Below are 20,034 nucleotides of genomic sequence, written 5' to 3' on the forward strand. Positions count from 1 at the left end.
CTCAGAGGACGGATCAACCAGCAAAGTTCTCTGTGCTGGTTTTCATTACATAAACTGTGGTAAACACATTTTAAATCCTGCACTCAGGCTATAACTGAGCCAAATGGCCTTTTTTTTTTTTTTTTTTTAATACTACAGCTAAATCTTACTAGTCCGTTCGTGATGGTTGGCAGATGCACATTTGGTTAGAGTGTGTGTTTTTGCATGTTGGCGTGCTGCCGACTTACGGAACATGGTGTTGAACTGCTGCGGGTTGAGGTTCCACTTCCCCCAGGGTGTCTTGTGACCCTTGGACTGTGCGTAGTGGGCGTGGTTGAACTCTGGTTCCGTCCCGAACGAATCCAGCACCCGCAGCATGCACCTGTAACATCACACAAAGACATGTGTTAATGGCTGAGGCACAGATGCATGTTTATACTGCTTAACATTAACATAATAGTGGATATTTGCTTTGCATCTTGTGAAATCAATGAAACCCATAAATACCATTATAAATCATCTCTGTACAAACACACTCAGACTTGTTATCATGCACTTGAAAAACAGTTCACACCTTGTGCGCACACCTACAGTGGAGCTGAAGTGAACCACTACACAGTGCTTTTCCACAGTATTCTCCAAGTGACCTTCACTCTGGTCCAAGAAATAAGCCTCATGCTGCGTTCACATGGAATCATGGAGATGGAAGATGGCAACCCAGATGTCATTTTAGAAAGGGAAGAACAGGACGGTAAAATAAGTAAGGGCTGGCTGAGAGTACTGGCAACAGAAACGGCAGATGGCATCACCATTCAAAGTAAAAATGTTAACTTTTTGCCGTCCTCCACCCCACAATTTACAACAGGATGTTATGTTGCTTCTTCATACTTATTTAACATATTTTATTCCATTCCTAGCTAAATATACAGCATCATCATTGGAACATATCGTCATTTGTGTTTTGTCTTCCCTTCCTGCCTTTCCTTCAGAAAGTCTGTTCATTTGACTCATGCCGTCCAGACGGTGTTGTCTGTCTGCAGTCGACTGTCTGCCTGATTTCATGTGAACGAGGCATTAGATTTGTCATTTCATATCCATTCAAACCACAGTAGTCGGCCTGAAGACTCGGAATATTAACTCACCTGTTCCCAGTTGGTTTTGAGTTTTGGGATGCTACAACAGCTAAAGACGAGATGTACATGCATTGTGTTTATTTGCCAAACTGAAACACTTTGAGAGGCTTTGTCAGGTAAATGAAATTAAAAATGTTGTTGTTGTATTATATTGTTTGTATCACAATCAGTAGAACTAAAAAGGATTTTGTTGCTGGAAGATTGTGAAATACTGAAAAGAAGCCATCTTTTATAATGTGTTTCTAATCTATTTCGTTTCTGTGAAGAATATGTTTTATCTCATTTTCTTTGGTGCACTCATCATGTTCAGTGGTCTGCGGCAATGGTTTGTTGTTTATTGGAACATGAATGTAGGCTACAGGAAGTCTTTATTTATACATGTTATTTTGGTGTGTCGTGTAATCCCATGTGGCCTGGAGCGTTTCAGTGGTATCAAACAAAACAAAACAAAACAAAACAAAAACATGAATTCATTCCCTTTTTTGCGTTTCTGTAGCATTCATGTTAAAGGAATAAAATCTGAGTTAATACACTGTAAAAATGTCTTTCATTATATGTGCAGTGACACAAAAATCATAACATATACACAATATAAAAAAGCAGGATAGCGAAAGCACCCAAACGATGCCTCCACTCTCAGACAGGGAGAAAGTGAAATCCCATCCTGTGGAGGTATGAGACTGTGAATGAACATCACGGCTGACTCAAAGGTCACAGCACAGGATTAATTAGACCACAACCAGGAGAAGGAATGGTGTATATATGCAGGGAGCCGCTCGCTCATGACCTTAAACTGCATGCTCTGCATTCACTAACTCGCTCATTGTTACTCACTTCTCATTTCTAGATTACATCCGGTCTGTCTCGTCCTTTGCCATCTACTTTTTCAATTCAGAAGGGAAAGGGCCATTAAAAGAAAGGAAAGCTAATTTCAATCTGTTGACTTGGCCATGCATTTCTAAATCTATCTCACCCTATTAATCAAATCTTTTTCACTGATTTTTTTTCCTTTGACAAAATCCTAAAGCAATGAGAATTTTTTTTAATGGCCATCTGAGCCCAAGATCAGTCTTGTGGGTGGATAAAAGGAAGTGACTCCCGCTTTGGGTCAAGGTAAAATACTCAGCATTAATCATAAAGTGACAGGAAGAAGCCAGGTGTAAGCAGACTTGCATGCATATACACACTCAGTGTCACACACATAAACATCTGCAGCTAAAAATCCCCGCTCTCTCTCCCAGTGATCATCCCTCCGCCCGGGCAGATGTTGTGCAGCTGGCTGCATGAACTGTGAAAGGCCCTGGGAGAGTATAGAGCTGGGAAACACATTCACCACGAGGAAACTTTAGACTGAAAGCAGAACAAAAACAACAACATGCCCACATGCCATCTCCACTCGCTCTGGAGAAAAACAACCCTCATCTGTCCCCGGTAGATCTGTCCTCAACAGATGGGGAAGCGCTGCTGGAGCCATAACGTGATGTAAATATGGCTGCAGCGAGGCTTTCAGCACATATCCCGAGTCCGCTGAGTTGACAGTGGGCGTCATAATGTGGCAAGAGTTGAGGCTGTTCAGCTCAACAAGTACGCACTTAGTAACACTTGCTGTAATATCCAAACCGAGCCGGGCCGAGTGCGGATGTTGTTGTCAAAGTAGACGTGTAATTTCACTATAATGTAATCCACCTAAAGTGATCCCAAATGGGTAATGTATAACAACAGCTGTTGTAAATGATAGCTTTCTCTCCTGCCATGATTATCTCCCATGTGAAACAGGCAATAAATAAAATGCTCCCATATGGGTCATTAGGAAATAGAGATATCAGATGGGGATTTCTGCTTTACATGAATCTACCTGAGGGTGTGTTATATGTCTCTATAGCCCCAAGGCCAAACTCAACAGCTGCATGACAAACAGACATATCACTTAATCACATGTCTTATAAAAGCATTAAGCTGAGCAGGGTTTGGTTAAAAAAAAACTTCTCAAGGACGCCACAGAGCGCGGCATGTTACTGATTATCTTACTGCGATTGTCATCCAGCTAATAACATCTGATTGTTTTCAGATGTTCTAATGGACCACAAGTATTCACTTTTATTGACAATGTGCTCCACCTAACAGACTTTAATCTCAATTGTTATCCTTTATAACTATTATTAAGCAATAAATTAACACCTACGATATAAAACTGTTGACACGCTTACTTTCTCCTTTGAACATGAGTATTTAATCAACCTCCCCTGAACCAGACGCCTTCAGCAACATTAATGGCAAACATTAGCATGGCTGGCTAACTGGTAGTAACCTCACATCACTTCCAAGAGTACATCATAGTTTGTTTTACTTTGCTCCTCTCCACTCCTAAAACCCCGGCAAAACAACTATGTTGGCATGGCTACGCATCAGTGCGGACTTAAATCAACATTAAATCGGACATTTTCTTTGATAAGGATGTCAAATCTTTGTTAACAAGTCTTTTATACGTGGCTAAAAAGTGCATCTTGCTCCAATGGTCTGCTACACAGGTCCCCACGGTTGACATGTGGTTATCACAGATATCAGCTGTGTTTACTCTGGAGAAACTGACTTGTGACCTCAAATATAAATCACACAGAGTTCTGGCAACTTTGAGGACACTTCTTACACTTTTTCCTCCAAAAACTCTGACTTGCTTATCCCTGGAGGGCAGTAACTGATTGCTCCATCTGTTGATGTCAATACCACTTTGCTGTACAATCTTTTTTTTCTTACAAAATGTATTAGCTCATTCATTCTTAGTTGTAATATACTGCAGCCTTTGTTCTTTGGGGGGAATTTTTTGTTGAATATTCTTTTCTACACTCTTCTGTCTTGTCTGTCTTCAGACGAGGGAGCTACACTACTTTTATAATAATCAATTACTAAAATAATCTTTAAAAAAAAAAAAGTACGATAGCTATTAAGCTGTCATGGACGTGCATCAGGATGGCAAATGGCTGACCAGTAATGAGTGAGATCCACACTGCAGCACCGCCATAGTCGCCAGGCAGGAAGCGAACGACAAACAAAGCTAACACGAGTAATTCTCAGCCCAGTTGTACCGTCCTCTCCAAGACGCAGTGAATGTTCTTTGGGGTTTTAACTCGTATGTTGTTTTAGGACTGACCGCAATTTCATCTATCAAACAAACAAGTCTGCCAGTGTGTGCTCATGCGGCACACTCTACTCACACGAAGGCAGACACAGGCAGAGCAGAGGGACATGTCGGAGAGCAGAGCAGACATAGTAACATAGAATGTAATTTAATACCTCAAAGTGCAATATAGCAGTTTTTCACAATGACAAAAAACAATATGTGGTGCAGCTCTCACTTTTACATGTTGCCACTAAGTGATTTGCAACCCACACCAAGCCAGTTACTGCCTGCACCACAAAGTTCTCAACACTGTGGATGAATGAAAGTCAGTGGCATGAATCACACCCCCATATACACACACACGAGCAATACATACAGACAGCGTTGTGTCAAAACAAAGTGTCTGGCAGAAGACAGTGAGGAAGTGACAAAGGAAAATGGAAGCCAGACGAGAAATGATGAAATCAAACTTGTGGAACACACGCAGCTGATGACTAACTCGTCACATGTCCAGTTTCATTTCTGTGTTTTTGCCGTCAACACCAAATCTGGAACTGGTACACACTGGCACAATTTCTGCAGCCTCGACGATGCAGATGAAAGTGCATTGCCCGATTCAGTTATTGGATGAAAGGATTAAATGAAATAGAACAATAGGGCAACATTGGTTCTGGTTTATACCCAGAGAACAACAGCTCAGAGCATCCCCATTCCTCCAGAGTAGTATGTAACACAGCGATATAGCACTGTAAGACAGATAGCCAGAAGACTGGGGCAATAACAAAGCACATTAATCACTAACGGGCCTGACAGACTTGGTTGCTTTGTCCCCAAACACAAAGAATAAACCAGAGAGAAGGGAACAATAATGACACAGTTTATTGCTCGCAAGGATTTGGGGTCTGATATGCAAACAAATCTGGCATGTTCTGTCCATGGGATCTCTCTCTCCCTCACTTCCTGCGTGACATATAAAGTCAAGAGAAGATGGTTTCACAAAGGGACTCCCAGGCCACAAAGGCAAAGATGTAATTCACTAACAGGAGACAGCAAAGTAAAAAGACACTCTGACAGAAAGGCAATGCGGGGAAACAGAATAGGTTACATTTAGCAGAAGAAGAAAGAGCACGGAAAAATGTGCCAACCTATAGTCTAGGTCTTGTTTCACACAGCACGGTGACATTAAGTGCTTTGACATAAGTGTTCAATAATGGTAGGAGAAATAATGCAGAAAACAGCATCTGGACCTTACATTACGCCTGAGGCCGAATCAATTTCCTCGGGGTACAAAGGGAGCGGATGCAGTTTAAGGTGTTATGTCGCAGACAAACAAAACCTGGTGACAAGCAGGAGGAACCAGCGGGGCCATTAGTGCCCCAGACTTATTGTTCCTTCTCTTTTCCTGTCAGTCGGAGCTGATGAGAGCTTTTTCAAAACAAACCGGGAAGGCCTCATCTACGGTCCTCAGCGGAGCAATCGGAGAAAGAATAGATTCAAAACCTTGCGAACAACTGACGCTACTGCGGCCTTTGGGGAGATCGTGGTAATGTATGAGCAGAAAATAGACTCATTGTGCCGGCAAGTGCCAGACAAGCCTCAACCCAATGCCCTTTGCATATGTGAGAGAGGCTGTGAAACAACAGTTGGCAGTGGCAGCGTAAAGTTAAAGGAATCTACAAATTACTGAATTCATTTGGAGATAATGGAAACAGTGTGGCCTTACTCACACATTTACAGTTCAAGGTAAATTACCCGTCAATGGCTCAACCCATTGTACACGTTTCCTGCACACTGCAGACAAGAACCCAAACTGCAGAGAACTGTGCGTCCATCACTCACAGTCACCAGCTGGTAGATCCATATAAATGTACTTACTGGTAGTGGACCCAGGAGGGTCCCAGCGTCTTCTTAAACTGGGTGAGGCCCACAATGTCAATGTAGATGAGCTCAACCACTTTGTCACCCTGGGTTGGGCAACTGGACTTGTTCCCCATGACCTTGCGCATGATCCTGGGGAGAAAATTCGGATTGAAATAAACTTTCAACATTCAAAATGTTAGTGTGCTGCTGCTGGTAATAAAGCTGGGAGAAACACTCCGGGAAGATCATTTTGTTCACTCTAATACCACATGAAAATTTTAGACATTTGGATATAAATATTTTAAAACTAAACAATGCATTTAGACCGAAAAATCCCAAGTCCAGTGGTGACGTCTTTGTCTGATGCAATTTTCAAGACGTACTAGTATTTCCAAGGACAGACCTCTGGGTATTTGTTGAATTCAGGTATAGAGATCATACATACAGTGCAGGCTTAAAGCAAACATGGGATAAACCTGTTCCCAAACTGAATGTTTCACTTGCATATCTGATACAAGTACCAATTTAAAAATCTAAAAAGGTAGAGATACTGTAGCGAAGATTCTTAGTCGGCTCAGCTGCCCACACAGTAATGTATCCATGTCAAACAGTATGCACCCACTAGACAAGGTGTGTCAGCTTGCCTGTTTGAGCTTAAAGTTTGTAGTTGGCTTACAGACATTTGTGTACCACAGTCATATAAACTTAAACAAATACAGAGAGGTTGTTGGTTTACCTACATGTAAAGAAACGTGCCAATCAAAATGTGCTTTGACTTTAGGTTACCCAGGGTTGGATTATAAAGCACACATGCAGCAAATTTGATACAAAACTGTTGTTTCTCCCTCCCAAATACTCTATATCTGACCTAAAGCATCTGTTGTGCAGACTTACACTGGACACACAACAATCAGTATTATTGGCTTAGGCTGTTTGGCTCAAAAGAGCATCCCACTGATGTCACATAGAATGACCTTTGTTGACTGAGACTAGGGAAAACTAATCAAAGTGGGATCTTTTGAAATTAAGCATGTGTGTCTCTTGCAGCGCAGTCCAACTCAGAGCAAGCAGGTGGAGTATATGACAGGTGTGTTTTCTTAACATACAGTATTAACTTAAGGATTATCATAGTGCTCGTATGTTTGCTACTGACTCTTTGAGCTCAGCCAGGGAGGCGGAGATGCGAACATCATGTCCCAGCAGGTACAGCGTGGTTATGAGATCGCTCCATTGGACCAGCTCGCCCAACGGGCCACCACTGAAGGCGTTTTCTGCTATTTTGAAGCCTGACTCCTTGGTCAGCAGGCCCAAGTGCACAAGGATCTGATTGGAGAGAAAAAGGCATGCAATAAAATAAGTTAATTATTCATGCAGTGTAGAATTTACACTCCAGATGAACAGTTGTCACAAAAATCCAAGACAGACACACAAACGGACAAAGACTCCTTCCATTTTAGCTAGTTTTAAACATTGTTTTTTATACCACAGTTTTACAGTTGGCCCTTCTGTACATTATTGTGTGAATAATTCAAGGAGAACACTTAATAAGAATGCTGCATACCTGATGAGGGTGTCTATGAGATTGTCTCATCAAGGCTAGTGCGGCACAAGGTAGCTTGAAAAGAGCCACACTTACAGAGCCTTAATGAGCATGAATGTATAATGTAAGCGAGCTAAACGAGATCTGTGACATCTGGATGCCCTTTCTTTCTTTCCTACGCAGATTAATGTAGAAAAATAACATTGAAACTGCTTACAGAAAAATGGTGACAAATAATTCAAAGACACCCCACTGGTTTCCTATTGGAAAAGGTTTAAATTGAGAGTGTAAAAAACATGTTTATCCCAGTAGGAGACTGTGAAAGCAATTACACTTTGTCCCTGTATGCTGTCAGGTGCACAGTGCACATGCTGAGAAAAGCACATGCAAGTTACACTTACACACACACACATACATACACACACACAGAGGATGGTTTTCAGTTGCTGAGGGGAACAGAGTGTTCCACAGCAGGAGTAGGAAGTAATAGCAGGCTTTGTTTGAAGTGACCGACGCATTTTTCATTGTTGACAGCCAGCCCCAAAACACACCAGTCAAGGATTAATAGTGCGGATTAATATCCAAAAGAGATTAGCGGCTGAAATAAAGAGCTGGCTTTGAAAGTATCTGGAGAAAAAACATTCTTTGTTTAATTATAGACTGAATAGATTAAACTGAGACACAGAAAAGGAAGGAAGGATAGGTGAGACACTATAGATGGATGGATAGATGGATAAATGCTTGTTGCTTGCACACTCTGCTTTGTTAAAGGGGATGCTGCTTTGCATCAGCACCAAGGAATGTGATGTGAATTATTCACAAGGCCAGTGGAAAGTGTGGAGTACATTATTCAGTGCTGGGAGCTGCTAACAGCTTGGGACACAATGGAATATCCATGTCAGTCCTTTCCCACCACCATTTCTTCCCTAAGCAAAAGCAGGACGGTACTATATGTCAGTGTGTGTGTGCGTACCTGCCTGGTGTCTGTATTTCAACAGGCTGAAAGCTGAGGGGTGGTGTTTTCCAAAAGTTTTTGAGAGGTAAACATTAAATTTTGAGCTAATGGCTTGATTAAAATTCAGTTGTGGTATTTTTTGTGGGACCAAAGTGAATTTGGAATATCTACGTGCACCTGTTTCTGTGGGTGGGTGGGTGTGTGTGTCTGTTGGCTGGTTAAATTAATAATGTGTGACAAGTTTATATGGTATTCTGTCTCCAGCTCATGTGTTAATTACACCTGCAGTATATCCAGCTCACAAAAGCTTCTCATTCAATATTCTTAACGCCGTCTAGTCAGTCTGTCTCGCTTGATTTCTCCAGTGTACTACGATGCGCTGCATGTCATGCCTACCTTCTTCCTCCGACGCCTGGCCAGGTTCTGCTTGGCAGCCAGCGAGCGGATGGCGCTGACCCACGGCTCAGCCATGCGTTTGATCCTCAGCATCATCCAGCGGAACTCCTCGCGCTGTGACATCACACGGTAAAGCTCCTCGAAACTGGTCCGGACCTCCGCCTGCAGACACAGCGTGAAACAGTTATACCAGCCTGTGTACATTTGCTCCTGCTGTACAGTATGTACCAGATAATGTTAGGTGTAAGCTGTAAAGACACTGATTAGATTAGATTTCAGCACCTTAGATTGGCAGACAGATTAAATATGTGGACGAATAAATGTTGAATGTTTAATATGCTTCACCATTTGTCAGTCTCTATGTGTCCTATTTGTCCAAGAAATCTCTCTGTAATCACTGACGCCTGACTTCGAGTGATTCTGCTGAGGTGATAATAACCATCATAAACTGTCACAGACATCTGCAGAGGAAATTATTTATTGAGGGCACACAAACAAGTGCGCATGTTTGAGTTCTCTCCTGAGAGCAAAGTATCAAACAAAACTTAATATAAATCTTTGGAGTAAAAACTGTGAGGAAAAAATACTGCACTCAGAGAGGCTGTTTTTATGGTGACAGAACAACAAACACTGGAGCATTCAGAGTGCAGAGCCCTCTGTGTTACGAGCAAACGTGAGCTGTGGCTGTGTAGTCTGAAAGGAGTGAATACATCAGTCATACCTTTTATAGCTCATTTATAAGAGGGCTTTAGAGAGGAGAGGAGAGGAGAGGAGAGGAGAGGAGAAACACAAGGACTTTTTTAAAATCAGAAACAGCAGGAGCCATTAATGCACATCACGTCTATAAGTTTATTTATTGAAGGAAGCTGTAAAAACCAGTGAAGCTGTAATCATCTACGTGTTGCACCCTGCCTATTCTGTGTTCCAAGAATGGTGACTAACTAGACATCAAGGTGATGTCATACAAAATAAGGAAATGAAACCGAGGCAACTGTCAGCCACATCCCCAGAATATGCTGAATCACATTACACTCATCTGAATACATCAACACTTTTCATTTGTGCTTTTCCAGATATGGAATCTCAAAGAACAGCCTAAGAAGAAGAAAGAGAAGGCGTGAATGAGACAGAGCTGGTCAGAGGAAGACAGAGTGAAAGAGGCAGAAACCACAGTGCCATTACCAGCTGCTAAGGTGGCTGAAACAAGGCTGTTGCAGGGCATTAGCATCCCTCATCACGACAGGAAATCACTTCCACAGACTGAACCTATTAAAATCTGGGCCTGAATTAAAATCTCCAAAGCCTGTCAAATGGCATCTCCCCACCACAGAGGGCTCAGAGCTGTTGATGCATCCAGAGAGGGGATGAAGAGTGCTTAATATTGATTCACCCGCAGCAGAGGGAAGGGGGTGTGTTTGCGAGGAGCGCTGATACTGTGGGCTGCGCACGAGCCCGACGGCCCGGAGAGGCGCTCTAAGTGGGATTTGAGTGAGCTGGTGCATTGGCAGGGATAGAAGATCATTATTCCAGATTTGTCCCAAGGTCCCGTCACTCCGGCTTTGGTCTACGAGAACTGCTCTGCTCTTTTATGCTTTCGAGGCATGTTGACACTGTGGATCAGCCTCAGCCTGCTCGTTCATTTACTGCCTTGTTTTAAACTATGATCGCAGACACTGCAGGGGGAATTACCTCGCTCACTTTACTGCCATTTTGGTACATTTTAAACAAATACGTACTAAAAACCCATATTAGTGTGAGTGTTTCTTAAAATTAAACATCCCATTAAACGGCTTTGAGTGTCACTCTCCTCTGTGGTGTCAGGATGATGGAGTGGGACTTAACGTCGAGAAGGACTCAGTTTAAAAATTTATGCTAATGGAAAAACTTGCTGTCACAAAGTCTGGAGTTGCCTCACACACACATACAAGCCTCTTTGGAATTAATACATTCAAGCCACTTGGACCACAACTGTTACACTTAAAATGTAATCTGACACTCAAACACATCCAGATAACCATTTTCTCTCGTCGGGGTGCCAGGTGAACTTATAGTGTAATAGTGCGGCGAGACTGTTGGCTGTCTTGCTACAGGCAACATCTTAAGATGAGTGCTCATCTCCGAAGAGCAGCTGAGATAGTTGTCCTTTGTATTATTAGTTTACAGCTGACAGGAGCTGCATGATGTGTTTCTCACCTGTCCCCTCCTGTCTATTTCGTCATTCAGGTTCTTTGTCCTCCAGGGCAGGCGTGGGCACCAGTTCTCAACCTGACAAAACAAAACAAAACAAAAAAAGGTTTCACTTTATTGGAAACAAATACACTGCTCAAAAAATTACAGGAACGCTTTATTTACACATCAGATCTTGATGAACAAAGATGTACATTATATAACATTATAAAATCATTAACCCACTGAGGGCTGGATCCAAAAATCACAACGAAAATCAAAGTAAATAAATGAAATCACAGGCTGATCGAACTTATATGACTTTATCATAGCAACTCATCATGTGACTCAGCAGTGTGTATGGCTGCTACATGCCTGTATGCACTCCCGACACCATCTGGGCATGCTCCTGATGTGTTGGCAGATGGTAACCTGGGGGATCTCCTCCCAGAACTAGCGTGAGATGCACCGATACATAACGTCCCATAGGTGCTCAATTAGATTGAGGTCAGGGGAATGACAGGGCCAGTCAATGGCATCAATGCCTTCATCATCCAGGAACTGCCTACACACTCTGGCCACATGAGGCCGGGCAGTGTCCTGCACCAGGAGGAACCCAGGGCCCACTGCACAAGCTTAAGGGCCGACAATCACTCTGAGTCAGGGTACCGTTGACTATTAAATAAATGTCTGCGCGACCCTCCAAGGATCTGCCTCCCCAGACCATCACTGACCCACTGCCAAACCGGTCATGCTGGATGATGTTACAGGCAGCATAACGTTCACCATCTCCAGACTCTTTCAATGTCTGTCACATGTGCTCAGTGTGATCCTGCTCCCGTCTGTGAAGAGAACAGGGCGCTAATGGCTGACCTGACAATTCTAATGTTGTCTGGTGAATGCCAATTGAGCTGCATGGTGCTGGGCTGAGAGAGTGCTGGGAGACACAGCAAACCATCCTGTGACCACATATATGGATGTGCCATCCATGGAAGAGCAGGACTACCTGTGCAACCATATTGGGCTGCAGGAACCGCCTCATTCTACCAGTAGTGACAAGAACACAAAACTGGAGAAGAATCAGTCAGAGGATAAGGAGAGAGCAACCATCTGTGGCCACCACATGCAAAACCATTCCCTCTTGCTTTCACTTCTCCATTGCACCTGGCGGGCACAAATAATTGTGTTAATGACGTTTTTCAATTTAGCAGGGTATTTTTTAAGACTACAGATGTCACTGAGCAACAATTCATCTGATTTGCATCAAGAGGGGCTAAATTAGATCTGATTCCAGGCTGTTTTGACGTGTGCTGCACATGTCTGGAGAGAAACGGAGCACAAAATAAACTGTTTTCTGCTGCTGACCTTGGATTATGGGCTGAAGACAAAACACCTTTGAAACTGTAATAGTGTATTCATGTCACAAAATGAAAGCATTGTGTACAGAAAATATTAGTTACAGCACAACAAAGAAATCAGTGGTTGAATGAGAGATAAAATATCAGCACCAATATTATTGCTGTGAAAGGAAACTAAAGGATTGTGAGTGTTACTGTCACACTACTGCTGTTTTGTTCCTGTTGTTGTGCTGAACAGAGAGCTACTCAAGCTGCGTTCAGACTACAGGCAAATAAGATTTGGTTTTCAGACCTGATCTTAAAGACAGACTTTTCGGTAACAATGTAGGCCTCAGCAACTATGTAGCCTCAACAGTGTCACAGCTTTCTCACTGTACTGACTTGGCTACAGGCTTTTCCCTGATGTGATTTCCGTTGACCGTTTAGCAGCTGAAGAAAGTAAAGTAAATATGCCTCGTGGACCTCTCCAAGCAAACAAAGGGTGAGTTATAAATGTCCACGCAAAACAAAAGGTGCAACTTCTTAGAACTACTTCTCTGTCTCTGCATTTTCTTCTTCTTGTATCAGGCATGATTGCTTTTGGACTGCAGACAGGAATATGGAGCAGTAGTGTTTCAGCAGCAAGAGACATGGTAGGTGTGTTTATACTCCTTCTCACACCACAACACACACACACACACACACATCATGCTAGTTGAGCCCTGACCTTCTGCGGCTGACATCCATCATCATATGTTGCCCTTTCCGATTTTCCTCTTTGCAAGGTTAATGTGGTGGTCGACAAGTATGAATTACATGTGGCAAAGGGTGTGTGTTTGAGCGTCTGTGTGTGTTCAAAAAAGGCGAGCCGCTGTGGATGGAGAGCAGCAAGATTCTAAATGGAAATACATGCAAATTGTCATGGCAACCATGAGATCACATGACCAGGAGGCTGAGTGCTGGGAGATTAGCAGGATGGAAACACAGAGACATTTCGAATCTTTGCAGCTCTTCATAGGAAATGTTTGATCCCTGTGAAGTATCTAAAAACAGTGGACGGACATGAGCAGAAGGCGAGAAAGAAAAGGCTTCTCCCCCCCTAATGGATTGTGCTGTTGTCCATCTAACTTCTATTTCCATACAGAGCAGGCCAGGCTTTCTGTGTGCCTTCTTAGTTCATTGCAATGCTTTCAGCTCATATGCAATATTCATAACAGGCTTCTGACCTCTCCAGAGCTGAAGCCATGACTGAAATCTTACTTTCTATAAACAAAACATCACACAATTGGACGAGGAAAAACTTGATTATCACTTGAATCAGCACTTGATGAAAATCAGGCTTTCCAGTGGAAAACTGGGAGAGACACTTTTAAGAATCTAAATCAAACAGAATGGTAATCACGGCTATGATCTATGAAGGATCTTTCAAATAATAAATCAGTTCTTATGGGAAGCAGAGCAGTTTTCTGGATCAGAGAATAAGAATGTTTAAAGAGTGTAAAACATTTTTGAAAACAGCATCTCATGAGCACATGTTTTGTCTTCACATGGTGTTGCAAAGTGTAAAAACAAATCATTATCTGACAGACTCCCATTAGAATGAATGACTTTCACCACCAGAAATGGATTCTGGCCATGTTGACTAGTCTGGCAAAGATAAATCATGCAATATTAAAAGCCTCAAAGTGTCCCTTGAAGGAACACAAGCTTCTATATGTTAGTGCTCGTCAATAATGTACAACTCCTCCATGCTGGTCCGGCTGCTTTTTCCTGTTTGCCAAGGATATGTAGAGATGAAGGCAGGGGAGCAAAGTCATTCCCCGTCTTCCTTTTGGAGGCTGAGAAGAACCCCCCCTCCCCACTGAATCATCTCCTCGTTCTCCCACACTGTCCTATTCAACACACTCTAATTTGCCCTCATTAAAAATGAAATCCCCTCTACCTCTCTCCTTTGCTCTTATTTTTAGCGCTTCATTCTTATATGATCGTTCTCAGGTGACAGGAGTGTTGTCAGGGCTTTGAACCTTCCATTTTTCTGGGTTGTCCGTGCCAGTACTGTATGCTGCAGCAATCCCAGCAATTACTCAACTCCTGTACTCACTGGAAGTTACTATGACAGGAGCAGGAGCTAAATTATTGAAATGTTCAATGCAAATGTCCCCAGTATAGTTCCACTGATACGGCATTCATGAAGGTTAGTAGATACATTTTACACTTAAGTTTAAGGCTACGTTTTACATTAAAGGCCAAAACCAACAATGACTGTGTCCTACTAACATGCAAATGTATCAAAACCTGATATCATCACTGTAATTTGTATATGGCAGTATGTAAATACTCCCCACCACTGCACTATTTCCTCCTGTTTGAGTGACATTTGCAAAAAACCAGTTGCCGGCTGATTCAGGAAATTAAAAAGCCTTTATTCAAAAATGAACCATATATTTGAGACCTATCTTTAAAGACCCCCGACAGGTATTGAGAGACAGAGTAACACACTGTTGTTTTTGTTCTTGTCATGGGTTTTATTGACAATAATGAAAATGTAGAATATTGCCTGTCTCATCCTTCAAAAGATAAACTATGTAAGATTTTCTTTGTGACTCATTTCTTAGAGACTCATTCAAAAGCAATTCCTCACAATAATCAGTTATAACTAGAAATGTGTTACCCTGCTCTTTGACAGTACTTCCTTCTTATGTTACTGTAGTCGCAACATTCCAGGGCACAGTGCGCAGGTGTGGTTGAGACTTTATAAGAAGGAAGTGACCAAGTGCCAGACAATAAGCAGCACAAAAGGAAGAAAGAAAAAATAGTGGACATGGTGCCAAAAAAATGCAAATATAACGAAGCAAAACACCAAATAGACAAAGCTGGGGTTGGCTTTCACTTCTGGTGATACTGTTTCCAAACAGTAACCAACAATTCCTGCATAGTATACCTGTGAGTTTAGCAAATAAATTTCATGCAGGGAACATTTTTCTGTTTTTCCGTTAAAAACTGTTATTTTTCAACTGTTTGCATTCGTGCATTAATTTGCATTTTCCAGGATTTTGTGGAAATTCAGTTACAATTTGCATTACATTTAAATGGAATCTCCTTTTACTAATCCTCCCTTAAAATATTTAAAACCCTTCTGTCAACATCAACAAATAAACCCTTAGAAGTCCATATCGCAATGTAGCTTAGTCCATGCTGATTTTGTTCCATGTAAGATAGGCGTATTAATTGCTGCGATCAGTCAAACTTTTCCCAGCTTAGTGGAGCCATTTATTGCGTTTTAGTTGTTGTATTACTTCAGCATTTTTTGGGCACAAATACACTTGCAATTCCCTCATAAACTCAAACACACATTTATAATTAACACATATACATGCACACATACCTCGCTGAGGTAGATGAAAAAGGAGCAGGTGGATCCATCCACGCCGTAGTTGCCGTAGCAGGAGTCTGAGCGCCACATCTCCCTCATCCACTGAGGAAGAGGAAAGAAGGGAAGATTAAATCTGGGCCCCACATGCATTCTCACCCAAATCACCCCCTCCACTCACTCAAACTTTAATATCTGTAAAATATATGAGCCCACTGTGAGTTTATAGCAGCCAAATGTATTTTATCAGCAGCTGTTAAGTAACTTCAAACTGTCATTTAGAGCTTTTTCCATCCTAGTAATGGAGCTCTTTGGATGGATACAAAAAAAAGTCCAGTTGATGTTGCAGTTTACCAGCAACTGTGCTGTGTGGGCAGGTTGTGATGCTGAGAGAATGCATAATGCACAGTGGCAAAAGCTATAGCAGGAGCTGCCTATCTAGCTTTCACCACCCTCGTGGATATAGTCCAGGCTGTTTTTGTGGCTTGGAGGTTAGAGAAGCTGCAGGGTTGCGACTTAGAAGTCACTGGCTTCAATCCCTGGAATCAAATGGAAAAATCTGGGGTTTGAAAATAAAGGGAGAATATTTCCCTTTCATCAGATACATGTGCAAGTCATCCAGTGGAACTGCTCAGCGGCCAACAGGAGGAGAGGAAGGTTGTTCTGGGGAAGCTCTCATGTGTGAATGTGTGGAAATAAATCAATGTGAAAATGGTATTCTTGACTCAGACGGAAGAACATGCATCTTCAGTAAATCTTCCAAAAAAGAAGAACAGTAAAAAGTAAAGGGCAGGAGAAGAAGGAGCAGCAGTGTTTGGACAAATATTCCTCTATGTCCTCTCTTCTGATTAGATCCCTAGCAGGCAGATTTTTGTGGCACTGATGACATGCAAAGATACATGTGAAGTGGAAGGGCTGTTGAGCTAAGATGTGGACTGACAGCTACCCTCCTTAGTTCGTAGGCTAGAGTACATCATGCATGCTGACTTACAGTAACCTAAGGGAGCAGCACAAGGGGAGATATAAAATCGAGTTTTCAAAGCTGTTCACAGAGGGGAGACCTGGCAGATGGGCTTAGATCAGAGTCGCTTGGATGGCGAAGGCATGAAGATTGTACTATATTTGTTTAAACGGCAACCTAAGAGCTCTATAAAGTGAGAACATGGATTTGTCAGATGTTACTAACTGTGTACTGATAGTAAAACTGCTGTGGAAAAACAGTTTAGTGAATTTTGATGCCTTTCTGGAAAAATAACAGGCTTGTGTACAGTGTGTATGTGTGTGTGTAGAGCAGGCTTTGGCATCGCCTGGCGCCCAGTTGGAAATGCTGACAGTATCAGTGGAGGATTGGGACTGGCTGAGCAGATGGTGTGTATGATAGGGCCCTATCAGCTCCAGGGAGACCAGCACACACACACAGAAAAACAGAGACATTGGATTGAAATCGTGCATACATCTGTGTGTGTGTGTGTGTGTGTGTGTGTGTGTGTGTGTGTGTGTGTCTATGCACCTGTGTCAGTGTGTGGGCTTTCTAGGGCCCGACTGCCCCTAAAAGTGAAATTAAACCTGTCTGAAGTTTAGTATTCCCCACACATGGACCGTTATGGTGGTCATAAAATTAGATCATTGTTTATACTTGCGCCGTTTTTGCTCTGCTCTTCCAAGAAGAGATTTTGTCAGTCAACCAAGTGTGGGCGTGTGATGCCATCTTCTCTGTTTATGTCGTTTGACTTTCTGTAGGCGGTGCTCTTTTTCTCGCCACCTTTTTCTGATTTTATTTATTTCAAAATGACCTATTCACAGATATAAAAACAGACACATGGAGTGAGGTGGAGAGGCTGTCTTTATGGGTGTTTGTGCGTGTGACTCACCTTGATCTTGCCCTCGCAGTGAGGGAAACCCTCCAAAGGCGGCAGCTCGCACTTCTCCTGGGCTCCATTTAGGAGGTCTGGAGAAAGACAGAAAGAGAGAAAATCGATAAGGTCAAGTCAGTCGGCTGTCTGTAACTTTAACAGGATGGATGATCCTCACACTGAAGACAATGCAAATACAAACTGTAACACTTTAGAAACACATGAACCAAGCTTTCCTGGTTATCTAATTGAAGTTATAACTCTTAAAACCCAATTCGTAATACTGCAAATCAATTTTAAATATTACAGGGAGTAATGGAGCTGTGATATGAAGAGCTGACAACCAAAACCTGGTTTTGACTGATCAGCCATGTCTGATTGATTGGGGGAAAGAAAATTTCACCTGCTTTTTCAGTATCATCCAAGCTCACTATCTCTCTTTTGAATTGAAAGAGACCTCCAAACATACAGAGTGGCTGCCTGCCAAAGCAGCTTGTACATAAACAGCAAAAACTGCCATCCCCTGGCAAAGATATAGGGTCATTTGTCTGGTCGGTGGTATCAATTTCCCATCCAGCTCGATAGACAGACAGATAGCCGGGCAGACAGATGACATGGCATTTGAAAGCAGTTCCTTTGCTCGATGACTCAACATGTTCTATCTCTTGGCTGTGATTGGACAACTTCCTCATGTACTTCACCTTGTAAATGACAACGAGACACGCAAACACATAAAACTGGATAGGGGAAGAAACCCAATATGCAGCCTAGGTGACAACCAGCATGGCTATGCGGTGAGACAGGTGAGGATGTGCCAGAAGGGAAAGTTCATCTAAAGGCTAATAAGTTATTGGTTCCAAAATCAAAAAGACAAAAATGAGTCCAATTTCTTTTGAAATTTGTCACGATGCTCTAATTGGTTGCAAGTCATGTTTCGTTGCTCTGATTGGTTGTAGGTCACATTTCATTGCTCTGATTGGTTGTAGGTCACATTTCATTGCTCTGATTGGTTGCATGTCATGTTTCGTTGCTCTGATTGGTTGTAAATCCAACCAATTGCTTGATAATGCCCTCAGGAAATCAAAAATGAACTGAAAGGTTCCAGGCTACATTTACCCATCAGCCTCAGCTGCATCTTGTGGTTAGTGCTAATAGCAAGTCATGCTAAATTACTGATCAGAGATTTATGATAAACATTATACATGTTAGCATGTTGACATTATCTCAGCCTGTGGTACAATCTCAGCACGTCAGGCCGGTTGCATCCTGGAATGACAGCTGGAGACTGCCCATTACACTGTGGCCAGGGATGACTGTCAGCCAACAGGATCACCTTTGGCTTTGCAATCTGAACACCATCATAATGGAAACCACAAAGAGCGGAGTGCTCGGGCCAGTTGAGGCCACAGTGATGCAAATACGCATCAAGAAGCATTTAAGACATTTTTCTTCTGATCGGTTTGCTTTCTGCAATAAACAAATGAATACAACCGCAGTGGGGGAGGGAGTCACTCTGCATTTTTCCTGCATTGCTTTCAATATCCCAAGAAGCCAATATCACCGTAGGATTAACATTCATGGCTTGCACGCAGGCTTCCCTTCCATATAATCACCTTTTTGAGATCCCCATTCAGAGACGTTAACGTCATCGCCACTGACCTTTATAGTCAGAATATAAATAATGCATTATGGTAGGCTGTGCGGTGAATAGATAAAAGCTTAGGCGCAAACACCAGACTGATGTTATGAGTTTGTGGGTGGTGTTTTAGTCAGACGATGTGTGTTTATAGAGGTTTGTGTGTATGAAGTTAATCAGTGGCTCCAGAGCTGGGTCAATCTTCTGTCAGGGTGGGTGGGGGTGAAGGGTGGAGCAGAGGCTCCTACATTGTGTTCATCGTAGATTCAGTTTATTTGCACTGACAAGCTGCTGCGGTAAACAGATATTCTACTGGTAAACTTTTTTCCCTCTCTCCATCTTCCTGTGCTGCTCTATCTCGCCTAGATTAGTGTGGAAAACATTTCACTGGCACTCGCTCTGTCAGCGCTGTGTATCAGGAAGAATTAGAGATAAAAGAGAGGTGATGACATGTCACAGAGTGCTACAACTGAAAACATCGCTACCAACACAAGTTTCCATCCACTGCTTCAGAGAGAACAGGGGATGTGTGGTTGTACCCAGGGGCGGAAATCCCGGGGGGGACAGGGGGGACATGACTCCCCCTTCAGTAAAGCTGAACCCCCCTAGAATCATTTGAGACACAATTAATAATTTTTGAACAATGCAGTAGTATTTATTGAAAGCACAATGTAAGCGGTGCTCATTATAA

At 42.5% G+C, this 20,034-nt stretch overlaps 1 protein-coding gene across 1 annotated transcript in view; it reads right to left on the minus strand.

The window, feature by feature from the left end:
- The window catches only part of mgat5 (alpha-1,6-mannosylglycoprotein 6-beta-N-acetylglucosaminyltransferase), an 86,594-nt gene that overhangs the window by 37,180 nt on the left and 29,380 nt on the right, over positions 1-20,034 (minus strand). Inside the window, exons 4-10 of the mRNA XM_050063700.1 lie at positions 17,726-17,802; positions 15,870-15,959; positions 11,175-11,246; positions 8,982-9,143; positions 7,244-7,413; positions 6,106-6,240; positions 228-361 (exon numbers count right to left, since the gene is read on the minus strand). Coding sequence (XP_049919657.1) covers positions 228-361; positions 6,106-6,240; positions 7,244-7,413; positions 8,982-9,143; positions 11,175-11,246; positions 15,870-15,959; positions 17,726-17,802 — 840 coding nt within the window. The remainder of the gene's footprint in view (positions 1-227; positions 362-6,105; positions 6,241-7,243; positions 7,414-8,981; positions 9,144-11,174; positions 11,247-15,869; positions 15,960-17,725; positions 17,803-20,034) is intronic.

The sequence above is a fragment of the Epinephelus moara genome, chromosome 15, assembly GCF_006386435.1.
Source record: "Epinephelus moara isolate mb chromosome 15, YSFRI_EMoa_1.0, whole genome shotgun sequence".
In the NCBI taxonomy this organism is placed as follows: Eukaryota; Metazoa; Chordata; class Actinopteri; order Perciformes; family Serranidae; genus Epinephelus; species Epinephelus moara.